The 27,110-nt window shown below is 30.7% G+C and overlaps 1 protein-coding gene across 2 annotated transcripts; it reads left to right on the top strand.

The window, feature by feature from the left end:
• Window positions 1–78: 78 nt before the first annotated feature.
• LOC126740131 (glycogen [starch] synthase) lies at window positions 79–26,157 on the top strand. Of its 2 annotated transcripts, none has more exons than XM_050446048.1 (15): window positions 79–245; window positions 3,243–3,392; window positions 5,063–5,244; window positions 5,312–5,503; window positions 8,625–8,825; window positions 8,876–8,984; window positions 9,046–9,199; window positions 9,259–9,379; window positions 9,433–9,599; window positions 9,655–9,773; window positions 9,829–9,902; window positions 9,955–10,177; window positions 17,675–17,838; window positions 17,901–18,098; window positions 25,751–26,157. In XM_050446048.1, the coding sequence occupies exons 2-15, from the start codon at window positions 3,251–3,253 to the stop codon at window positions 25,775–25,777; spliced, it is 2,073 nt and encodes a 690-aa protein (XP_050302005.1). In that variant the 5' UTR covers window positions 79–245; window positions 3,243–3,250; the 3' UTR covers window positions 25,778–26,157. The 2 variants fall into 2 exon arrangements, with proteins under 2 accessions (XP_050302005.1, XP_050302006.1); XM_050446049.1 differs by lacking the exon at window positions 79–245 and adding an exon at window positions 590–787.
• The last annotated feature ends 953 nt before the right edge of the window (window positions 26,158–27,110 follow it).

The raw sequence follows: 27,110 nt of genomic DNA, 5'->3' as shown, positions 1-27,110 counted from the left end.
CAACGAACATCAAAACTCATTTCCTCAATATGACAGGAAGGTCACCTTGTGGCAGGGACCACAAATATTATACTTTACGTCATCCGATTGGCTTTTCTCTCTATTTTATACGCACAATATGCTTTTTGTCTCATAGAATAACTACGTGAAGGAAGGTCGTGCAAAAAGTTTTCTTTATTATTTAAATTTTTGTGTAATAGTGCCGGAGTGATCTTGATTTCGAAAGTTGTGACTGAAAAACTGCTGTAAGTTAAAAAAATCCTGGTTTTTAGCGATTTTTTTTTATAAATAAACATATCCGTAAGGTAAAATGTAAAAAAATAGTTCTTTTACCAATAACATTCAATTATCTGGCAACATGCCTAAGTACTACTTTTTTTATCCTGTGAATTATTTTTTGTTTGGTATGTTTGCAGGAATATCTTTATATTGTTTAACTTGTATAGTTCCAAAATATTTCTGCCAAATCGCATGTACTCAATATCTATTTTTAATTAGCGTAATGACGCAAATAGTATTTTATTTTCAAAAATTAAATTAAAATTACAGATGCATCTTAGTTTATTGAAAGTATGAGATAAGACGGCTTATTAATGTTATTTAGACTTGCTTAATATTATATAAATTCTTATCTATTGCTATAAATTTCTATTACAGTTTTATATTGTTTTTAACTGATAACTTTTGGTTAATTTTTTGGTTCTACATATATTGCTCTAATAATATTTTTATAGTCATTGGGTCTTTAGACATTTTCAAGATAAATTATTCCAACCTTGAAAAATTGGTAAGCATTAGCATTATGTATTTTAATTAGTTAATTATATAAAAATATATTTTTATATACTGTCCTCTTTGGTTACCAGTAGACACTAAAACTTATTTATTACAAAATACACTGTATAAGTAACTTTCAAATATTAAAAAGATCACAGATCGAGTAACATGCTACTAAAGTGATGGCCATGTTTATATATTTTATTTGGTTGGGAAATTTCTTTGCTACTTCTTAGGACAATTTTAATATTTTTCAAACAATTTTTATGAAATAATTTCAGTATTCTTAAAAAGGTTAAACAAAAAGGAGCATTTTTTTTCCAACAATTTCAAAATAATAATATAAAAATAGTTCTTGGTAGGTACCTACTATAAGCATTTTTTGAGAGGCTATTTTTTCAACCCAGGTCCAGAAGTCATCAGATTCAAACCTTTGAAATGCATATTGTGACAACAAGATTTTTAGTCATTATGGGACATTTGTGTTTTACTCATAATGGAACATGGGCATAACTTAGAAACCACCTAAAATATGTAAAAAAATTTTACATGAAAATAGTTGGACTTTTAGTATAAGTCCATTTTAGTATAAGGTTTTCATATTTATATAATGTACATACATATTTCTTTTATTATGTTTTTAAATTTAGCATACAGAAATTGATGTATTTGCAAAAAAAGCAACTTGCAATAATAAAAAAAGTTAATAAAAATTTTGAACTTGGCCTAATATAATTTTCGGACAAAAGATTCTTCATAAAACTTGATCTCCCTATATAAATTTTTTATACTGTTTCATAATTTATGAATATATAATCATTTCCTTTATTGCATGTATAAGTTAGAGTGAATTGTACAGACCAATATGCATACAAAACTATCCAATTTGAAAATTATAATGAATCTTTAAGTCACTTGGAAATTTATAAAACTCATGGTAGATCCATTATAAAAAAATGTCTAATTTTGCTTGTGATTTGTACAAAAATGCACTAGAATTATGCGGGAGAAATTCTATATTTTAGTCTTTTCCTCTTTTTAACATTTAAGGTGTTTGCATCTCGCAACTTTGCATGTTTACAATCTTATTCCAAAAATGTACACACAGCAACAAGAAGTACCACACAAAATGAATGACAATATTTAAATAAATGCTATTCATTAACTTCCAGTATACCATAAAAATAACTTCATAAATAATACATGTAAAAAGTTAATAATACATGTTTAATTTGTCAGAAGACATAAGACTGTTCTATTTTATTTATTAATGGGTCAAGCACAATACAAAATTATGTAAGTAAGTACTACAAAAAGGATACAAAGATTTATTGACAATCAACTTAATTTATAAATGAAGGCTAGATAAAGCTTCCAGAAAAGGCTTCAAAGGTTGAAAGAAATCAAGGCTATGTAGCTCATTGCTTAGTTTTAATGTTCAGGAATGAATGAATTTTTGGCATAGTTTGTCCTGTAAAAAGGTATGTCTATTGTGAGATGGTACATGTAAAGTGATTTGTAAAGAGGGATATAGATAATCTATGGTTGAATGGACTAACCTATTGAGAGTTTTTAGGTTTTTCTACTTTCTTCTAGCTGATAAGGTTTCAAGACCTACTATTGAGCAAACAGTCATATAACAAAATTCTAAAACATGTATTGAATGTACTTGCAAAATTTATGTTGATTTCTTTCCATCATGCTAATGTATATGAAATGTGTAGCTTGGGCTCCAAACAGAGGAGCCATACTCCAAGTGGGTTCTGACAAAGGCAAAGTACAGTGTTTTAATGGAGGTACTGTCATTAAAATTTCTGGTACTACATTTAATGAATCCTTGTAAATTTAGAGATCTATCAATTTTGAGATTCATATGTGGAGTGAGTCTAAGTTGGAGTTAAGTAGCGGTCCCAAATCTTTTATCTGTTGCACACACTCTAAAGGAGTACTGTTTACTAAGTAAAATCTCTTGATTGACCCTGTCAAATGTCTTGGAGAAGTCATAATTTCAGAGCCCAAAGAGGAAGTAACGAACTTTGTAACTAAATTTTCAATAACTTTAGAGATGGTACTTAAAACACATATTAGCCAATAATTCTTCACATCTCAGGTATCACCAGACTTTTGGATGGGAACCACATAGCTCCGAAAATTTTGAAAGTGTTTGCCTGTTTTTAGTGACTGATTATATATAAAATATAAAGATTTGGAAAAGATGAGACAACAATTTTTAAGTAAAATGGGATGTATGTTGTTAGGACCAGGACCTTTGTGAGGGTCAAGATTGAAGATATCCTAACTCATGAGATAAGAATTAGTAAATAATTAATGTTCTGTGGATAATAGATTATATGCCAACTTGTTAAGTTATATGCTAACTAATCAAGTTATGTATTCCCTGTACTGTTTTAAAAAGGAATAAGATATTGCTAATTATTTAAATAATTTTTCTTTTTTTTTTATAGTAACCACAATGTCACGTGAAAGATCAAGTAGTAGAAGGTTTTATCGTGGAGAGTCTACGTCAAACCTTCTGGCATTTATGGATAGGGGTATGACTGCTGAAGAACAAAACCGATGGACTTTTGAAGTGGCTTGGGAGGCAGCCAATAAAGGTAAGCCAGGGAGATAAGGGTACATATTTTCATTCATCTTTAGATCTTTCTATTATATAAGTTCAGTGTCTCACGACAAATTGCAGCGATCGATTTTTCACACTTTGGAAATATTTGAAAACTTGGCATCATGGATTAAGGGTTACATATATATGTTTTAAAAATATTTGCAGTAATGCGGCACTACACTATACAAAATCAGCAACGTCTTTGTTATTTTAAATAGAAAAATTGCTTTTTCCTCATTTGATTGGCTTTGCGCAATAGCGCATACAGCCCCTATAATTAACTACAACAAATCCCTAAAATCTAAAAACTACCCATTCAAAACATAAAATACCTTAAATATCCTAAAACATAAAAAATAAGGTCACATACTACATAGTGGTCTATCTAGGCAACTTACAAGGACAATCAACCAGGATAAAAGGGCATAACATATATGAAGGACAAGAGAATATTATACCCTATAACTTTCTCTCACATTTGAACAAAAGTAATACCTATTCTAAAAATGTAACTATCTTGGATCTTGGCTTATCATAGAAATTAGGGATTTTACATTTGTTGGTAATAAATAGTGTTTTGCTAACTCAGACAATACAAACTTAGAAGCATTTGCATTATAATCGCAATAAAAAAATTAGTATTCTAAGTCATCAACTCTACCATTACAAATAGATGTGTTGTCTTCTGTAAGTCCCATTTTCTTGAGTACAAGATTACCAGTTATCTAGTTATGTCTAGATATCATTCAAAAAAGTTTTATGTAACAATTTCTGTAACAAGCCCTTGAAATTGGAAAGATGGTTTGGAATTAAGTTTAGGAACAGTACGAGTCTACTTATTTAAATGTTGGATCTATAATTACAATAAGAAATGTTCTTTCAAAAATAATTGATACTCATAGAAAATTCACCTTTTCGTATTTTCACCCAAAGGGCGGCAAAATTTTCAAATTAGGTAGGTGTTAATAGATAATATAAAAAATAGAGAGAAAAATAGATTAATAAATTCATTTTTTATTTCTTTTAACTTTTTGTAGTTGGAACACAGGAAACTGATTTTTTAATTACTTTGATATTTTAACAATATATTTTGTCATCCTCTAGATGCTAACGATTTAAATAAGAGGGATATATACATCTATTATTAGAAGGGTTTTAATGTAAAGATTGTTGGAAATCCATTTTTTTTCTGGCTTCTCTAAAATAATTAGAAAAAATTAAAAATTTTATATGATTAAGTTCTTATAAATGGGTAATGGGCTAAATTCAGAAATAAGTTCATAACATTATAAAGGGTTTTGTTCTGGATGTTTCTTTTTTTATTCAAGGGAAATACACCGATGTTGATAATATCAGTATCGTTTAAACATAATAAAAATATACAAACACATAGAACGAATTGATCGATTATTTTCATTCAAAGAAACGTAGTTGTGTGTTACTATTTCAGTTTATTTGGCCTCATCCGACTATATTTAACCTTTAAAACTATTTTTACACTTTTAATGATGAATTTTAATTGCCTATTCTATTTGCTAATTTGGGTATACAGTATCAAACTTCAAAGTTTTGATGTTTAAAATACTTCATATATTTATTATATTCTATTATAATGTAAACCATTATCATAATTTAATCTACATATTTTTATGAAATATTTAGTTGGTGGAATCTACACTGTGATTAGATCAAAGGCATATGTATCAACAGAAGAAATGGGAGATCAGTACTGCCTTATGGGACCATACAAAGAGCATTGTGCCAGGACCGAAGTTGAAGAGGGTCCTCTTTCTAACAATAGCTTAAACAAAGCAGTAGATGCTTGTAGAAACAAGGGATATAAAGTAATATTTTTTTAGTTATTTATCAACATAATTTATGACATTCGCAATTTTCGTTCAATTTCTTTAGGTGGTAACAGGTCGATGGCTGGTAGATGGAAACCCCCAAATAATTCTATTTGACATAGGTAGTGCCGCATGGAAATTAGACCAATTTAAGCAAGAACTTTGGGACAAAACGAATATTGGAGTGCCGCATTTAGACATCGAAGCAAATGATGCGATTATTTTGGGGTATATGGTGGCAGATTTCTTAGCTGAAGTAAGTCGATTGGGCTTAAATTGAACTTTTATATGTATGCATTTGTTTCAAACAAAAAATTCAAAAAATGCCTTTTGATGTTGTAGAGAAAGCATAAAATATAAAATAAGTTACAAAACATTACAATAAGTTAAAACAAAACTAGATTAAAATGTAAAACAAAAAATATTTAAATGCTAATCATTAAAAATTCACTTAAACTATAGTTAGCTGTACTAGCGCGAAATTTCTTTGTTTTATACATAGGTTTTGTTCGGTCTTAAGCTTTCTTATTTCTAGTGGAAGATTATTAAATAACGTTTTAACTCCATATACAATAGAGCCATGTATAAATTCAGAGTGAGGAATCAGTAGCCTCAGCGGGTAATTTTGTCAAGTGTTGTACTGATTACATAATTTTAGTTTACAAAAAAAGAAACTGTTTCCAGAATAAAAAAGACAACATAGCGTTAAAATATTACGAGTCAGGCACAGAGGACGACAAAAGTCACAAGGCTTGTCTCCATATAAATATCTAATGGCCCTTTTCTGCAAAACAAATAGTGAATTAAAAAGGTAATTTAAGCATTAACCCTAGAAGCAGATTCCATATCGAAAATAGGACTTAATAGTCGCAAAATATCCACATCTGGCAATGGAAAAATTTAGATTGCTGACAATAACTCGAAGGGCATAACAGCCAGATGAAACTGTCTTGCATAAATTTGCGATATGGTTTCCAAATTTAAGAGATTTGTTTGAAAACCCAAAAGCTTGCTGAAGGTTGGCATGGTGATGGGTTCCTTGTTTAAATAAATACCATTGGTATTACATACATATGATGATATAACACCCAACTCCCTTACTTGAGTATGGCTCTTTAATTTGGAAGCCTTACTATATTTGCCATGTGAATACTCTGGAGGTTGTTCAAAGGTATTTTTCAAAATATTTGGCATATCGAGAGGATGGTGTCTAGCCAGATAGAGGTATAGACCACACTTTACTATTATTAAGATTAGAAGGAGTGCCCTTAGCTGAACGTCGAACGTTACATTCAATCAGTTTTCTGTGGAAGGTCATTAACAACAAAATTGATTGCTCCTTCCTTCTGGAACAATTGTCTTTTCATATACCCCGAACCCATTTTCATTATGTCCAAAAATTTGTATCTCATCTCTGATGAGGGTGACAAACAATTGTAGCTTATCGCCACTTTTAAATATATGCAGAAATTCCCCTATATTTGTCCCTTAATTGTTGTGTGTGCACTGGCTGGAGTAGAATTTGTTTGGAAATTTAGAGGAATTAGCAAGTATGTATGTATTTTGTTTTAATTTTTAGAAATTAAGTTATGCTTGTTATATTTTATCCTGTCTTTCGTAATGTACTTATTGGTTTAAATTTTATATTTACGGCAACTACACATTTTTTTGTATGCAATTGAAAATTACTTTGCATATTGTATTCATAAATTGTAAATTGATTTTCCTTTAGTTGGGCATTAGCTTGTTGAAAATAAATGCTTATTATTATTACATTTAAAATTAGTGATATTGGTCTTCGAAACGTTTAATTGTAAAACAGTTTGCGTCAGCCCAGTCTTTTATTTTCAACAAATCTGTTCTCATATCTATGTTCATGCCAGAGGATGGAGGTATCATCTACAAACAACGTAAAATTGCCAGATATCTGTAATTGTGGAAGATCGTTCACGTTATCTTAACTGCCTGAACGCGATCTGAAAGATAAGAATGAAACCACTTAAAGGCAGTTCCCCTAAAATCATACAGCTCTACTTTCGCCAGCAGCATTCTGTGACTCACGCAGTTAAATGCCTTTGAGAAGGCATTTTACTGCATGAGTTAACTGTGTAGTTAACTAGGCTGTAATGTTATGGGTCTAAAATGAGCAGGAGAGTTATGCTTACCCCCTTGTAAAGAAGAATAATCACTGCTCTCTTTAAGCAAAGCGGAAAAACTTCAGAAACAAATGAAAAGTTAATTGCTTCACCTAAAACCTGCAAGGCAACAGGAGGTAAACGGAGGAGGCCAAAAATATTTTTAGTGAAAGCCCATATACCAACCTCATGAACTCTATTTAATTATATTATTGAATAAGCTTTTAAACTCATCTTCACTAGTTGAAGCGAAAAAGAAAGATTCAGCTACTACCACATTGTTTAGATAGCTTCAGGGTTCTATTTTCCGTGAGATATTTGCTGAAGGTTTACTAGTGATATTACAGTAGAAGGAATTGAGGACATTGTAATTTAAGGTGCTTGGAGAAACAAAGACGTTATTTTTCCTCTCAGGTCCTTTATAATTTGCCAAGATTCTCTTGCTCTATGGAAGAAATTAGTGCACTTTGCCATTTTAATCGACCCTGCTAAAATATTTTAAAAATGAGACATTGCTCATAGAGTATTTGCTCATATAGTGAAGAGAGTGCATATTTTTTTTAGATACTCGGTAAACCCTTCCTATATCAAGTCTATTGTGTCTAAACTTATTCTCATTAATTCCACTACTAACTTTCACAAACCCTTAAGCCATACTATTGCCTCATGGTCAAATAACCCGGCATTGATAGTATTACCCTGATTATCATTTTGGTTAAAATGTGTAGAAAAGAAATATATTATTGAGGAAGAAAATGCTGAAAACTGGGTTGGCTGATCCACGTGCATCTTAAAATTTAAGTTAATTTTTCTTCTATAAAATGTACATTTAGATCACCAGTCACAAAATTATCCTGGCATTGATAAATTTCCAGAGGGGGATCTCTAATAAAAATATACAAATTTAACTTACTGCTAAATACAATACGAAAGTAACCTTTTCAGTCAATAAATTAGCAAATCTATCAACAGTAATAAATGTCAACTTAGTTAAAAAAGAATTTTCCATCATAATAAATGTATCATCATGTGCAAATTGCCTGAGTGAGAATTTGGAAATCAATACAGGATTATTACAGGAAATCAATACATAAACAGGAATATCAATAGGCTTAGCAGACCTCAACCAGTGTTAAGCAAGAATTAACATACTAGGAAAATCTACTGATTCTAAAAAATACTTCTAATTCAATTACTTTTGAATCCACAAACTGAATATTAAGGAGAACCTTATGTTTGCAGTTTAGACAAATATCAGAAGATGATGGCGATGGCGTTGTACCTAAAATTGTGACACATTTTCATGAGTGGCAGGCCGGTGTTGGTTTGATAGCAGTCAGAACTAGACATACACATATAGCTACTGTATTTACTACTCACGCTACTTTGTTAGGGAGGTATTTGTGTGCTGGAAACACAGATTTTTATAATAATTTAGACAAGGTAAGCCACATTGACTAGTTTAAAAGTTGGTTGTTAGGGCTTCTCTTTAGTTTGCAGTAGATGAAGAGGCTGGTAAAAGACAGATATACCATAGATACTGCTTGGAAAGGGCGGCTACACATTTATGTCATACATTTACTACTGTTTCTGATATAACAGGTAAATTGTTTCTTTAGTTTTTAAAAGGTGTAAGTATTATCAAAAATGGTTTTTTTTTCAGGCTATGAGGCAGAACATTTACTTAAGCGAAAGCCCGACGTTATTACGCCAAACGGTTTAAACGTTAAGAAGTTTTCAGCTCTGCACGAGTTCCAAAATTTACACGCCCTTTCAAAGGATAAAATTCATGAATTTGTGAGAGGTCACTTTTATGGGTAATACTTGAAATTTTCATAATTTTATCTTTAAATTTGATTTTTATTATTACCATTAGGCATTATGATTTCGACTTAGATAAGACCCTATATTTCTTTATTGCTGGAAGGTACGAGTTTGGGAACAAAGGCGCAGATATTTTTATTGAAGCTTTGGCTAGGTTGAATCATTATTTAAAGGTATAGTAGTAAAAAATAGTTATATTTGTTTTTTTGTACATTTTAAGTTTTAGAGCTCACACCCTGAAATAACAGTAGTCGCTTTTATGATTTTCCCAACAAAAACAAACAATTTTAATGTTGAATCTCTGAGAGGCCATGCAGTAACTAAGGCTTTAAGGGACTCAATACAAGACGTACAAAATAAAATCGGAAAAAGGATGTATGAGATTTGTTTGAAGTAAGTTTACGATTAGTTATAACAAAAAGGTATTATAAGTATATTCGGTTTTAAGTGGGAGGCTACCAGCTGGTAATGAATTACTTACGAAAGAAGAAATGGTCAGATTAAAACGCTGTATATATTCCTTGCAAAGGGATGGGCTTCCACCAGTTACTACACATAACATTATTGGTGAGAGATGTAAATGTTTAATCATATTTTTCCTTATTTTTTTTGCGCTTTGTAGATGACTGGAACGATCCCGTTTTGTGCCATGTTAGAAGATGCAATTTATTCAATACCACTCACGACCGCGTTAAAGTAAGTTAGAAACATTTGACTATTAACCAAATGCGGTGTATAATTTTTTTAGATTGTCTTCCATCCAGAATTTTTGAGTACAACAAACCCGCTATTTGGCTTGGATTATGAGGAATTTGTACGAGGTTGCCATTTGGGCGTGTTTCCTAGCTACTACGAACCATGGGGTTATACTCCAGCAGAATGCACAGTTATGGGAATCCCAAGTATAACCACGAATTTAAGTGGATTTGGGTGCTTTATGCAAGAACATATCTCAGATCCGGAAAGTTATGGTAAGAGTTTTGGATTTCTTGCATCATGTAATTCATATATTTTTTTTTATTTTAAAATAATTCTACAGTTCTTTTTCGAGGAAAAGCTTTTAATAATTGAAAATGCACAACCAAGGTACGAAATACAGTGGGTAAAAAGAGCCTCTGAAAATAACATTTCAAAATAATAAATTTAGTTTAACGTCATATCGTGAAAAATTAAAATAAGATTGAAATCAAAACATATGCCGGGTGGCACAGCAACCATGTAACAAGCTCTAATTTTGTTGGGCTTTGAATTTTTTATTTTTTATTTTAGAAATTTATATACGCTGCTTAGTTTACATAACTTTTTTTAAAATTTCCAACCCAACCCTGTATATTTTTTTAAGGCCATTCGCTGTGCATTAAAGTGACTCTTTTCAGCGGCATTTTACAAGTTGACATTTAGTTAACAAGTGACAGTTAAAAGTAATCTTAGTAATTCATCTAGGTGGCTATACAGGGTGTCCCGAAATTACATCGGAATATTTTACCAGCCGCATCTTTGTCTAAAAATAAGACAAAAAGTCCATATACAGTATGGTTCAAAAGTGCATCGTTTTTAAGTTACAGGGTGTTTTATGAATCATGTTAAAGATGGTTTTTTGTTAATATATCCGGAACGCCTAGTTGTAATCTTTTGAAATTTTCAACAGTTACTATTTAAAACTGATATTGCAACCATTTTTGCCGAAATGTATACAGGGTCGTGTAAAATAAGTGGTCGGTAAAGTTTAAATTGTTAAAACTTTTTTTTCTAGCAACTCCGTGATAATTTTGGTATTAGAATTAAAAAGAACAAACATTTTTACATAAAAAAGGTGCTCTTGTCTAATTTCGATAGGAGCTTCCGTTTTCGAAAAAATTAGATGTAAATGTTTTACAAAGAGAACGCGTAAGTTATTTTGGCAACAGTTAATAAAATTAAAAAGCATCTTAAAAATCCGTTGGGGATAAACATGACCTAAGACTATCACAAATACTTTATTTAAGATCAAAAATTGTTTTTCGAGTTCAATTGTTTTTTTTTTTTAATGTAATTGAATAGGTAAAAAAAAGGAACAATTAATTTATTACGTAAAAAAAAAAAACATAAAAACACCAAACAAAAAAGCACAAATTACAACAAATGTTCAAAGTGGTTTCCATTTTGCTGAAGACACAATCTTGCCCTACGCGTTATTGCGCGAGTAGCCCTTAAAACAAAAAATGGATTTCTCTTTATTTCCATAATTAGAGCCCAATTAATCCTTTGCATCAGTTGTTCAGGGGTATTTATCTCCACGGCATATACCAACTCATTTAAATGTCCCCATAAATAATAATCTAACGAAGTTAGATCTGGAGATCGAGGAAGCCAATTTATAGGACCACCTCGACCAATCCAGCCTTCAGGAAAATGGTTATTCATCCACTCACGCACATTGCGACCGATTTTTTACCAGAATTCCCCTTTACATTTTTTGCTAGTTCCAGGAGCTCGGCGGCCTGCCTTTGAGATCGAAATATAAAAGGTTTTTTGCCGAGTGAAGCAACTTGTATTTTATTCAGTAAACTTTGGCTTAAGTTTTCTCCTATATTGGGTTGCGTAATGAATTATGTAAAGTTATGTTGGTTTAACGCCTTCGCGACGTAGCCGAGAAATTTGAACTTAATAAAGCCATGAAATAAAAATTTAAAACTAATAGATTCATAGCAAAATATGTATGCGTCGTTTTAAAATAGGTATTGTTTTATAACTACTTGACATTTTTTCATTTAAAAGTTTTAAATTTAAAACACAGGGACACGCTATTAGCGTATGGCGAATGTCAATAAAATAGTCGTAGAGCCGTTAAATTATATGCCGAAATAAATTGCCCACCAAATAATTATTTTGGGAGACTCAAAGGAGTAATTTAGGAGAAACCAACACCCATCCCAAAATCGGGGTATTGGAAGCGAAGAACAAGAAGTGAATGTCTTGGCACTTGTTCTAATAGATCCAACAATTTCGCTGAGATAAATATAAAGTGTAATTGGAGCAAACCATGAGACAGCTTGCCGCATTTTAAGAAAGTATAAATTTAAACCCTACAAATATCAAATACACCAATATTTATATGAAAACGATTATGTAAGGTGGTTTAATTATTAAAGTTGATTTCTTGATCATTTTAATATTCTTTTTTCTGACGAATCAAGATTTACATACCTGATATTATTTAATCGAAATACACGATATTGGTCGGAAGAAAATCCCAGAATTAAGAGAGACAGTGGTTTTCAAGAACAATTTGTGGAAGCAATACTTGGAAGAAAAATGATTAGCCCTATTTATTATATTTGAGGATGTATTAAATAGAGAAAGATATTTAAATTTTCTCCAAAATTAAATTGAAAATTTTCTTGATGAATTTCCTTTAAATGTTGGTCCCATAATATTCCAGCCATATGGAGCACTACATATAACACCAGGCTGGTCTAAAATTATTTAAGAGGACGATTTGGAGAATGTTGGTTAGGCACCTATGGTTCAATAAGATGGCCAGCAGGATCACCGGATCTTACCCCACTAGACTTTTTTGTTTGGAAACATTTTAAAGAAAGCCAAACAACTATAGCTGATAGAGACGTCATAGAGAGACGAGTAAGAGGTGTAAAAGAGGTTAGAAAATGTGATGAAAGTTACAAATACGTAGGGATAATATTCACCATACTTGCTGTGAGAGAAACATGTATTTTGATTTTAGTTATATTATTATTGTTTCTATACATAGTTTAGTTTCTTTATTTTGTTTTTTGTGTTTATGTTAGTTTGTTGTAAAATTTATTAAATATATAATTTTAGAGCAGTTAAGATTAAGGTCTCATGACAAAATTGTCAGTTTGATTATGCTTCTTACATGGATAAATACATTCGTATCTCTGAGATAGCACACTATCTTTTTTTACTAATCCGAAGTTAAAGTGTCATAACAGAAAACAAGTAAATGTATTATGAAACGCATTGAAACATTTTATTAAATGTTTTCTAATTTTTAAACAAAAAAAGGTAACAAAATATATACATGTACACAATTTCTAAATCAAGTACACTTAGCTAAAACAATTGCTAACGCGGTGTCCATAGCCATAATTTACATTATGATTTACTAAACGATTTACGTTAAAATTGCTTTTAACTGTTAATTCAATGTGATATGTCTTGTGATATGTCACTGAAAAGACACAGGGTTTAATAAAAAAATAAGAAACTTGTTAGTTACTTACGGTTAAATCGGAAGTAAAAAATATACTTCAACTTCAATGCAAGTCAACTGAAAATCAACTCTGTATTGCTTTATCAACTCATATTGCTCTAACTTGGCACATTAGAGCAATATGTATGTCATCTTTTACCAACAGTCTAATTACCCCAAAAATGTATATGGTTGGCAACTAAATTACGTCACTCATGACGTGTATTGAAGTTTATTTGGTATGAACTCTAGTAACGATTTCCGCGTTAACCGTCACCCAGTGAGCATGTGGGTGTTCTTTATCCTTTCCTTTTCAAATAGCCAAAGTTGCTTAGACCAAAACAGCCTTACTGGGAACTACACCAGCAGGCAAGAAAGAGAAGAACTATACTAAATATATGAAACTAAATTATAAATTTTAACTTCTTGAGCGAAACATCGCAAATATTTGTCTAAACCTCATTAGGTCAGTCGTAACGTAATTTGTTACAGGTATCCTGCGATTAAATGGGGATGTATTATTTATAATAAAATTAATTTATAGATTTGCTAAATTCAATTAAAATTTGTATAGTTTTAGCTTCCCTACTATGTTTATGTTATTAACTTATGTGTTTTTCAATTTATTGATGATATTTTATGTTGTTTCTATCAAATCTCATGTGCCGCAGTATGTGGTTTATTTACTTGCTTTTAACGCCTTTTGACAAAATTGTTATACCATTATGGGGTCAAAAAAGATAACAAAATTTGTTTTAAAATGTCTGAAAAATAAAGTGTTTTAATGTTTATAAATTTATTAAATTTTGATGATTTATAATATATTCTCTGGCTATATGCAGCTACCACAGGAATTCAAACAAACATTTTCGATTAATGTTTTTTTGTGACTCAAAAATATTTTATGCTTCTGCTAAGTGAGTTGGATTTGGCGTCAAATAAAACTCAGACTTTAGATTTTAATATTGCCGTTTCGGCCTAAATTAGGCCATCCTCAGGGCCTTCACTTTTTATTGCCCGTCGTATATTTGTTATTTGTTGCCGAAAGTTTAATTTTAAAAAGAGCGATTAAGTGAAAAATAATTTTAATTTAGAAGTTAATGTTATACAATTGTAAAAAAATAATTTAAACTTGAAAACGAATAAAACAAGTTACACTTCGTTCTTTTTATAAGGGAAAATAATAGTATTAACCTAGAGATGTACAGAAAACCTAGGTCAATTCTAATTTTTCAACAACCCATAAATTTGCTAGCTTCAGCTTTTTATTCTATTAATTATTCCCTTATCAAGGAAAGTGTTCAATAAGGAACTTCAAACATCATCAAATTTCATAATCAAACAAATTTCCTATAATACTTACTTATGTCAGTCTTATTCTTAATCGTATCGAGATTGTTAACAAATATAAATTGTCTTTCAATTTAATACATACTGAATGGACGAAGTGACAACATACAGAGTTTGTTATACTTTGCTGGCATCTCTAACGCATTGAGTCACTTTTTTACAAAATTCAATATCAGCACTTCTTTTAAGACCACCTTGTCCGGGTTAAGAACAAGACTTCTGGAGTATATGAAATCACATGCCCAGAATGTCCAGCTGTATATATTGGACAATAGCTGTATATATCTGGTAAGAAAGTGTCGTCAAGATACTTTCACACTTTTTTTACACTTAAAGAACACAAATAGCAGTTCGAAAAACACTTTAACACTGACGTCGTTAACAGTAAATCAGCGTTCCCTAACCATCTCTTAGAAAATAAACACACTTTTCCGCTAGAATAAAATGACAAGAATTTGGCATAATTGCGACAATGGCAAACAGTTGGACTTTTTGGAGACAATAAAAAGCCGATTATCTCCTGCGACAGTGACTACATCTTCCATAGACCACGCAAACTATCTCACATAAATGATCCTAATCCTCGTATGAGTATAATTTACTGCGTATCTTTGACGTCATATATCACCTGGTGTGTCTAATAAACTTTCATAGTTACTTTTGTTTTCAATATCTATACTTTCTTACTACTGAGTATTTAACACGTTCGCTACCGGAGCTTGAGAAGAAAATCTTGTTCCACAGGCCATGGAAATTTTTCTTATGAAATGACTTTAAATGGCATCAGATTTTTTAATATTATATTTATAGCATTGAAATAAAGCAAAATAAGCTATTTTTCAACCTGACGCATATTTGCGACGCTGGTCTAGGGATATCTAAAGGACCACATGTTATATGTATTTAGTGAAAGGAATGTAATTATATAGTAATGGTTGAATAAAAAAACAAAATTTCAAATCCAAAAGATATAATTTATTATTTTTCATGAAAAATTTGAAAACATTCATCAACACATAGACCAATGGGTAATCCATTATTTGTCTTACAAATTCCGCAGTAATAAAAAGTCTCTTCCGACAACGTGTGTCTGGTCTCAATAAAGCGAAGCGGCTAATTGCACACTGTTATAATAGTTGTCCATGTAAACTGTGTGCCGTTTTCCCAAATAATTTTGTAACAACTTATAGACAACACTATAAGCATGACCATTTTCATTACTGTTTTTTTAGCTTGTTGGATGCTTGTACACAAGATTATTCTTACATAATATAGCACATTTTCTTTCTTTCTTTCTTTCTTTCTTTCTTTCTTTCTTTCTTTTTTACTAACCGTCTCTTTTCCACAATATATAAAAAAATTCAAGACGAAACCATCAGGAGTACACAATTCATAGATTTTTATTCCAAATTTAGCTTTTTTCAGTGGAATATATTGTCTAAATAGTAAACGGCCTCGCCATAATAGTAACGCTTCATCTAAAGATAAGTTTTCTCCAGGATAATAAACGTTTTCAATATTTGTGATCAGATGATCTAACACCTCAGATATTTTATAAAGGCGACTGGTTTTATTTGATGTTTCATCATAAAATCTCAGGCAACGAAGTATACATTCAAACCTATTTCTGCACATAGTTTGTCCAAATATACGGTGATAGTACAGAATATCATTACTCCAATAGAGCTTAGGCATACGAATATTGCCTATTAAAATACACAAACCTAAAAATTTCTTCCTCTTATCTACCGTAACGTTTTTCCAATTCTTTAAATTGGATTCACTTGAAATATTTGATGTATCTTATAATATTTTAGCGTGGGTGTTTGTCCATTCCACAATTTTTTCAAATAAATTATTATCAAACAATAATAAAAAATTATCTAAAGTTGTACTATTTGGCAATAAATTCACTTTTAATCCTTCTTTGCCGATAAAATCTTGTAATGCTGGATCTGCATCTACTTCTGTCCACTGTGAATTACTTTCTGAAACATTGATACTACTGCCGCCGTTAGTATAATTTGAATTGTCTTCAAAATTTTCACTTTCACTGCAGCTTGATGAGCTGCTCCTATCCTCATAGTCCGTAAAGCTAGTTTTCATTCGATTTATTTGTAATTTCAGTTATATCTCCTTCACTTGAATATATAACACGCCTTTTCTTCATTGTGGATTTCTTACGTAGGGTTGACATCTTGTAAACGCAAAAAATATATTCTAAGGTAAAATATGCAGTTAAACAATATATTATTATACCGCATATCTATCTACTTACGGTAAATAAGTGTAATTTTAATATTTAAAATATATAAACCAATTCAATTTGCTTTAATACTTCCAACATTGAACTGCCAAATTCAACTGCTTCTCATGGACTAACAAATGTTATTATCTTCAGACCAAGAACATTTTGAAGTTATTTCATTGTTCTATAACCTATTGAATCTGTTTTTGCTTCAAAAATAGTGCAATACCGTAGCAAAAACTGATAAAGCAGTCACGCCACACATTTGCGACGCCGGGCTCAAAAGCAAGAACCGATGTGTCCATATATGCGACGCTGGTAGCGAACGTGTTAAAGTTAACGTTTTTCCAAAGTTCTTATTTGCACATGGTATTCAGTGGCGAGGTTTAACCGTTTCGTTTAGTGTTGTTTTAAGTTTCTATGTTAACTCCACACTCCCTTTATAAATGAAATCAGTCATGTTTCATTCTTGCATCCTCGTTACCAATACTCCGTAGCCGTAGATAGGGTTGCTTAACATGTTTGTGTTATTATTTCAATTCTGTTTGGGTTTTGATGATGATTAAAGTTTTAAAAGTTTCTAGTCATTTATTAGATTGTTAATAAATTAAACTTATCCATGTAACCAATTGCTCTTACAACAAACACCTTTTTTAGGTATATACATCGTCGATAGACGTTACATCGGTTTAGAACAGTCAGTACAACAGTTGGCGCACTTCATGTATGACTTCTCTAGGTTAAGTCGAAGACAACGAATTATTCAGAGAAATAGGACTGAACGGTTGAGTGATATGCTAGATTGGAGAAGTTTAGGAGCAGTAAGTTGTTAATCTATACTTTCAAACGCAACATATTTCTTAAATATCCTTAAATTTTTCAGTATTACCGTCAAGCTAGAACCCAAGCCCTACTCAAGCTGTTTCCTGATTATGTCGATGAAATTGAAAATGTTGGAACTATGAAATATCCCAGACCAATTTCTGAGCCTCCGAGTCCTAACTCGAGTCACGTAACTACGCCCGCGGCATCGGTTCATGGCAGCGATGATGAGGGCGATTCTGTGGATAGCGAGGCTGAGGTGAGTTCTTTAGATAAAATATAGAACGTAATAAGAAATGTGGAATAAACTTTTTAATCTTAAAATATTTGAGGGTATTATGGTTATTATAATATTTAAAAAAATATATATGTTTAAATAGCTGTATTCGAGTGAACGCTGGTTCTTATTTCGGTTAACCGAAGTGATACCAACGGTATTCGCTTTACATTTAATGACGTCATTGTTTACTTTTGGTCTGTCATATCTCGAACCAGACCGCCGAGGTGGTTATCCGATTTGGTTTGGATTTGTTTGTAAACAGGAGATAAAAGACAAAATTGTTTTTATTGATAAATTTTTTATATTTGAACTTGAATATACAATAATAAGATCCCACAGGGTAGTAATAATTAAGGAGTATTTATATTAAACCAGATAACATAGAAAATGTTCACTTTAATTAACGATAAGTCCATATATATAGAGGCTGACATTTCTACTTGCCATTTACTTCTTACTAGTAGGTATTTCTTTTCTACTAAAGTAAATAAAAACTACATACATCATATTACTCTCGGTTACTACACTGCAGAAATAAATGCAGGGCCTTTATTACTCAATAATTTATTTAATAGCCCTTTAAATTATTAGGTATTTTGTTTTAAATTTTTAGATGATGATTATACACTTGACTATTTAAGACAGGTGGCAATGACGGGCCGCATGTCGATTAAGGTCTCTTACAGTTGCAGGGCTGGTAAAATCTTACTCCATACCTACTATAATATAAAAGAGGATTAGTAATAATTAGAGAACATTAATAGATGTAGACTTGAACAGAAATATCTGCTACAATCTTCTAGAGTCTAAAATATATAGCGTTATAGAGGAAGGTACCCCAATCTGACCAGCAATTTTATTTTTTTTCTGGGGGGAAAAGTAGAAAAGTGTAAAGCAAACGCCACCAAACCGAAGCAAAAAGATAAACAAGAACCCACAGAACACAAATATAGCAAGAACCATAACCAATAAAAAAACAGCAGAACTATTACATTTGGGTGGTTTGGTATTGGTTATGCGTTGACGTCATTATTTGTAACCAAATACGTCAAATATTCTGTTAATAGCGTCAAATAGCTGTCAACCAGAACCAGAACCGGCGTTGAATCGAATACAGCTAATATAGATTTGCTGTTAGATATTGTGATTGCTATAGTTACTAGGTACTTTTTGGAAAATTTCTCCATGTAGGTACTAACAGAAATCCTATCATAGGATTTTTTTAATAACTAGTACATCTTTTTTTCTGGCTATAATTATTAAAAAAAAATATTATGACCTAATCAAAAAGTACGAAAACTTTACATAAAAAATGTTAAAAACGCATTCTGATGGGATTTTGGTTAAAGATAAAACAACTTGTCGGAGATAAAGTAGGGTAAAAGATGCAAGGAGGGTAAAAGATACAAAGTCTAAACAACATACCGCTTTGGTAAAAAAACCGATTTGTTTTAGAGATTTTCAGAAATAATAAAATTTTTGTAGTTTTGGAAATGCAACTGCGATATCGTTGGAAAATGGTAAATCTAAGAATACCACTTTATTTTACTTGGACGAGTAAAAGTGTAATTTATTGCAAAGTTTATTGGAAAATTACCAGATCGTATCCGAGTTTTTTTAGTTTTAAAAATAGGATCTACATTTTTATTTAACCAACTTTGTATTTCTTACGGTTTTAAATGTACTTTTTTGGACATGTTAAATTTAGTATTGTATTTTTGGTTGTAATTTCAAAACTGGATTTTTTAAAATTTATTCGCAAATTTTCTGCAATTTCTTATTATGTTTTAAGTATTTTTCCAGTATGACTCATAAAGCTGAACAAATACACTTTTTCTTTTTAAATGGATAAGTTTTTAAACAATCTGTTGGTAAAGACATCCAGTATACAGAAAATTCGTTTTTTTTATAGGGATATTCCTCTAAATCTTCTACTAGATTTTAATTGTTTTTTCGTCAAAGTTAACTCACCGGTTCATAAACTGCTATTTAACGTGTCCGTTTTATAATGCCAATAGAGGTACTCTGGTTTTTTAAACTCTATACTATTTAAAAAATTAGTACAATTCAAAAAGTACAGAAACTTAGTGAAAAAAAAATTGAAAAAGCATTTTGATATCTTAACTGGTTAAAAAATTACAATCGAAGAGAAATCAACTTATCTGAGATAAGGTGAGCAAAAGATACACAGCCTAAACAAAATACCGCTTTGGTAAAAACCTGATTTGTTTTAGGGAATTCTGGAAATAATGAAATTTTTGTATTTTAAATGGTTTGTTTTTTTTTTTGGTAATGCAACTGTGATATCGTTGGAAAGAAATAAAGGTGATGATGGCATAGGAAAGCATTGTCGGATATTAAATCTAGGACTACCAAGAGACGAGCAGAAGTGTAATTTATTCCAAAATTTGTTGGAAAATTACTAGATCCGATCGATTTTTTTTTAGTTTTGATAAATTTTTACTATATTCTACATTTTTATATAACTACTTAACTGTATCTCTTACGGTTTTAAAAGTCTCTGAACTTTCTTGGACAGGTTGAATTGATTAGTGTCTTTTTGATCATAATTTCAAAAGTGCCTCATTTACATGTTACTGGTCAATTTATTATTATGTTTTAATAAGTATTTTTTCAAAATGACACAAAAAAAAACGTAACAAACTTCCTTTTTTATTTCAAAACAACAAAAAATTATAGCTATATAGTATAAGAGTTTAATGATGAGTGAACTTCAAAATAATCAAAATATATAACTTGACAAAAAGATTGGCATTTTCATTTGTGGAGAAAAGTCTTACCGCCCTTCCTAACCCGCTATATTATAACCACTCCACGTCAAGAATGGACCTCTATTTACAAAAAAAAGTTTTTTTCATTAAGGTTAACTCCCGGTTCATAAACAGCCGTTTGTCGTGTCCGTTTTACCATCCCAATAGAGGAACTCTGGTTTTTTAAGCTCTAGGTGTTCGACATACGCCGATTAGGATATCAACCATAATTTTACTGCAAATTTTTATTTAAAAAACACGACAATCATAGCTGACCGAAACAGAAAATACGAAATAAAATTTAATATAATGTCGAAAATGAAATTTATGCATTAATTTTAATTTGACATGGAATAAGCGCAAATCGTCTCTCAATTTTATATGTATGTACTTTTTATATTGTCCCAATTTGGTCATTTCATAGTATCTCGGTTATTTTTAAAGATGGAACTTTGATGTTTTCGCGAACCTGTACCACCTTTAACTTCTTTTAAAACTAATAATGCTGCAAACAGAATTAAGGTAACTCCCGGTTCATAAACAGCCGTTTGTCGTGTCCGTTTTACCATCCCAATAGAGGTTTTTTAAGCTCTTGGTGTTCGACATACACCGATTAGGATATCAACTATAATTTTACTGCAAATTTTTATTTAAAAAAACACGACAATCATAGCTGACCGAAACAGAAAATACGAAATAAAATTTAATATAATTTCGAAAATGATGTTTTATGCTTTTAATTTATGCATTAATTTGAATTTGACATTGAATGAACGTAAATCGTCTCTCAACTTTATATGTACGTACATTGTGTGTCCCAATTTGGTCATTTCATAGTATCTCGGTTATCTTTAAAGATAGAACTTTGAGGTTTTCGCGAACCTGTACCACCTTTCACTTCTTTTAAAACTAATATTGCTGCAAACAGAATTAAGGTAACTCGTTTTCACTCTGAGATACAGATAAAAACGAAAAATTTCTTGTTAGGACAGTGACATGCTCGCTTTTTAGGCGGTGGCATCCTGTATAAGATAAAAAAAGGTGAAAATTGGTTTGGATAGATATTTTTCCGCAAAATTTATTTATTAAAAAATAAGCAAACTTATTATAAAATAACCGTCAATAACTGGAGTTAATAAATATGTTTATTAACTCCGGTTATATAAATATAGGACTCAATCTTTTGGGTTTCCTAAAAGATTTCGTAACTTGGCCGAACCTTAATTGAACCTTGACCATTCTTAGACCTAAGTTTTTGAAAACTCTATCAAAGCCTCTCGTCAATAGGATCGTATGGTATTGCAACAAAAGTTTGCTTATTTTCATCTTTTTGACTATAAGACTGTATGATAACTATGTCTAAAAAAATACATTTCAACAGTACATACATTGTAAATAAGCTGTCGGATTTTGAATAGTGGTAAACCAATGGGAAACACGACAAAAATCCAAGCAATTTAAATTATTTAATTTAAAGAATAATTCAATATTTATTGAATTATTCTTTTTGCCTCTTATTAATTTTGCCTCTGAAAGGGGATGCATATAAAGTTTTAAGTCCGGCTTGAACTTTGTTATAATATTTAGAAATCTGGTGAGAAAATGAGCGTTTTAATAGAGTAGTCCGATGCCTAGAAGGGGAAATAATATTCTTGTGTCTAAGTGATGAGTGTAATATCTAAACCGGACAATTAGATATGACAGATATGACCGGACAAGAAGTTTCTTGAATTTTATTTTGTTATACAAAACTAAACTATAAAGTAACCTTCTTTCACACATATTTATCTAGCCTCTTTCTCTCAGTTTTGCATTTAATCCTGTGTCAGATTTTCTTATTTCACCAATTTAATGAACACAACCATTTTATATCCGTCATTTTTCATCTCTACCGCACATAGCCCGTTATGTATATAGACCAGCGAGTCATAGAGGATTTTTCTTAAATATCTTGGGCTATAAATAAGTGTGAGGCTTTTTTTATACAATGATATACAGTATCGGACAAAAATAAAGCCACGATACAGTTTTTTTCTTTTATTAAAAAAGCAAAAACGCAAGAAGAATTAAAACTCAATAAAACAAATACACTTATTAATAAACATATATTTATTACATAACATACCAAAATTCTTCCGTATAAACAAGATCATAAAAAGAAAGAAAAGTTAAATATTTCTATACGACAAAAATTAAGCGACGCTTACAATAAAAATAAAAGAAAACATTATCAGATTGCGCCCTTAATATTTAGTCCACAAGCTTTTATTTGCGATTACCTTGCGGCACCTTTGAGGCATGGAAGAAATTAAACTATCAATTATATCTTGATCAATATTTTTCCACATATTTTTAATTTCTTCAAAAATGTACTCTTTGTTTTTATAGGTTTTACTTCTAAGTTGCCTATCCACAATTTCTCACAGGTTTTCGATCGGGTTAAGATCGGGCGATTGGGCTGGCCATTTAAGAATGGCTATTTTATTTTCATTAAACCATTCTTTTATACATTTTGCTGTATGTTTTGGATCATTGCCGTGTTGGAAAACAAAACGTAGTGGCATATTCCATTCCGCATAAGGTAGCATGATATTTTCAAGGATTTATTTATACTTAAACCTATCCATAATGCCCTCAATTTGGTAAATTGGTCCCATTTCATAGCCAGAGAAACAACCCCTCACTAACACGTTGCCACCTCCATGTTTTACAGTACCTTGGACATACTTTGGGTCAAGTCTTTTACCTGCAATACGACGAACATATTGAACACCGTCACTTTTATGCAAATTAAACTTTGACTCATCACTAAAAAGTACTTTTTTCCATTGCTCTGGTGTCCAGTGAGCATGTTGTTCTGCATACAGAAGACGTGCTTTAATATTCTTCTTACTAAGAAGCGGTTTTTGGCAGGTGTGCATGCTTTGAAGCCTGCTTCAACTAGTCTGCGCTGTATCGTTCGAGAGGAAACATTAGAGCCCCAAGCTTTAGCCAAAATTTGCTTTGCTGACAGAAAAGGATTTGCCTGGAAGATCCTCTTAATCTTTCTATTCAGTTTCTTTGAAGTTTTTCTCGGTCTGCCCGTCTGTTTTTGGTTAACTACTTTTCCTCTAATTCGATAGTTCTGAATGGTCCTCGACACAACAGATTTTGAAACCCTTAGTTCTTGTTTTATTACGTATTGTGGTGTTCCCATCTTAAACGATGCAATAATTCTTTCTTTAAGATCAATAGAAAAACTTTTACCACGAGGCATTTTTAAACAAAATATAGATTTGATACCGACCAAAACCGATGTTTATCTAACAATATCGATCAAGTCGCTTTATTTTTGTCCATGAAAAAATGCATAAAAACATACAACAATTTACTAATCTCTTGCTATTCATGACAAGAAGCAAAGAATGTTTAAATACGATTAACAAAGGTATGTACTGATACTACAAAATTGTTCTTAATTATACGAGGTACAGTCACAGTTCATTCAAGTTTTTTAGGAATATTATAGCGTCGCTGAATTTTTGTCCGATACTGTATGTTCTCATAGAATCTAAGATCGGTATCAATTATTAATTAAGTCCACATTCTTCTATAAAAATGCAATATAACATACAAATTATAATACATAGGTATTATAATTTGTATAATGTAATGTGTAATAGCGTACAAATTATAATACCTATGTATTATAATTTGTATACATAGGTATTATAATTTGTACTGTTAATGTTATAGCTAAAATTTTTTTATTGCTATTGAGAGCTTTCGTTAGAAATGAAGTCCCCATTATTATACATCATTAAAAAATAAATAAATATATTTATTTAAGTCATCGACGTCAAAAGATACAACGAATTCCATTAAAAAAAGGCCAAGTTGGGAGCATACTCTTAAACGATAGATTAAGCCTCTCATTTTTTTTTTAAGCACACCAATGAATTCTACACGAAATTGTGTATCCAAAGCAGCTTTTACCTATTTGCTATCTTTTCTACAATGTGCGAAATATCTCTGCACCCTAAAAAGTGAAATTTTTTTCAGTCAGAGGCAAAACCTCGCAGTTCGCAAAAACCTTAAAATCTTTAAAACTAATTAAGATAAATCTTTACAATCAAAATCGGACATAGTGTACATTGTTAAATCTTAGTTTTTGTTTGGCCCTCAGATTCTGTAAATACCACTACAGTCATCTGTAAATGTGAAGTATGAGTTACATATACTAGGGTCTGAAACTAACGGTCCAGCGAGGTGGCCCGCTAAATCCACCGATCTTACAATTTTTGATTTCTTTGTATGGTCAGTCGTACCTAAAAAATAAAATTCACCCAATCGATATTGGCCTAAAATTATTTTTATAATCTTTTCTTTTACTTTTATATATCTGGTTTCTTCTCTTGATTTTTAGTTTATATGAGAATATTCCGATCAATAATATTTCGTCAATTAACCTTTTTTAAACAAATATTATATCTGACTTTAAGTTATCCATATCTTAAACCGAAAATTTGATCATGGTGCAGCTTTAGCCTTAAGCTCTTTAAGCTTTTATTGAAATGTGATAATTTAATTTCTGTTTGCAATGTAATTTTTTTCTCTACACCTAAAAAATATTTAGGCTATTTTTAATATACTTCCCATAGAGTTTAAGATACCTGTACAGCTGTACTTGCTTCTAATAATGTAATGATTTTTATAGATGGGTCAAATTTTGGTTAACTTTTTCATGCAATAAATTGTTTTATCCATGAATATTATCATGCCACAACTCTTCTTGTCCATATTACAATTGTTATAATTTCATTCAATACTGATTTTTTTAAAATCAACATTAAATCCTAATTTTATTATGTTATTTTACAGCTGGAAGAGCTCCGGAACCATAAATAAGAATCTGAAGAGAATCCACTTGGAGTTGGGTAATCTTATTTGCTAGATAATAAGGCATCTATGCAATACTTTTTATACATTTATTTTAAGATGGTTTTTATTAGATTAACTAGATCATTTTATCGGTTATTATATATTCTCTCTATTCGAACAAATAAGTATTTACTAGGATACTCGAAACCTTGCCTTTTTGTGTATTTTAAGACCCATTAACACTCGAAAAAATATTAATAGATTGTATTGTTAATAAAGTTTTCTAAATTGTTTATGAAATTATTGTTGAGTTTTATAGTTTAGAGTATATTAAAATATTTAGATCAATATTAGTGTTGAAGTATAAAAAATGTTATCGACAAATTGTGCCAATATATAAATTTTTTTAATATAAAACTTTGTTATATTTCTTTAGTTTGCCTTAAGCTTTGAAAACTGGATATATAACTTGATATTTTCATCAATACTATTATTTTTCAGAATAATATTTTTCAAAATTTTACTACATTTATCGCTTTGTGTATAAATATATACATTGTTTTATTGTATTCTGAAATGATGGAGAGAGATTGGGGAAGAATAAATTTATCTAAATTTTATGCTTAGTTTTACTGAAAGTAAAACTAAGTAATATGTACGCCCCTGCTCATTTATTAAAACATATTTATTATTAAAAATACAATTTGTAATCATTTGCATGTAATATTTTACTATTTTAATAAATTTCTATTTTCTCTTTGCAATTTATTCATGCCAGGTGTTCCAAAGTGGAGTATAGCAGCACCAACGGTTAAGTTCAAATTTTCAACACCTGGATTTAAAATAGATAACTGTCGACTTTAAATTATATATGTTTAATTGGAACCCCTGTGACTTTTGTGCCGACCGATTACTAATCAGCAGGTCATTTAAATAATAAATGTTAATATTACTGAAGATCACATCGATTTTATACTGTGTCATATTTTTCTTTTTTATGTAACAGGGATATTATTTATACAGTGTGGCCCAAAACGATTAAAATACATTTTTCAAAAATGTGTTTGTCGTCTCAAACACCTTGTAATCGTTAATCTTTGTTGTTCAGTGTTTACAATAAACAGCAGCAAAAAAAAACAGGAGGGTTTTGAGCAACGTCAGAAATTACACAAGATATCATTTCGAATTGTTAGGTATAAGTTCTCCTATCAAGGTCATTGTAAAGTTCACTGGTATAAAATAACGAATTACTTAATAAATATTTTTTTAAAACAAACTTAAGTTTAATTCCTAGCAACCATCTTATGAGAGCCTTGTGTTTATATATTTTTGCATAGGTTTTTAGAACTCTTGCACCGAG

This window comes from Anthonomus grandis, chromosome 9 (assembly GCF_022605725.1).
Source record: "Anthonomus grandis grandis chromosome 9, icAntGran1.3, whole genome shotgun sequence".
In the NCBI taxonomy this organism is placed as follows: domain Eukaryota; kingdom Metazoa; phylum Arthropoda; class Insecta; order Coleoptera; family Curculionidae; genus Anthonomus; species Anthonomus grandis.
The sequence above is the reverse complement of the archived record's forward strand: the minus strand, read 5'-3'. Positions and strand labels throughout refer to the sequence as shown.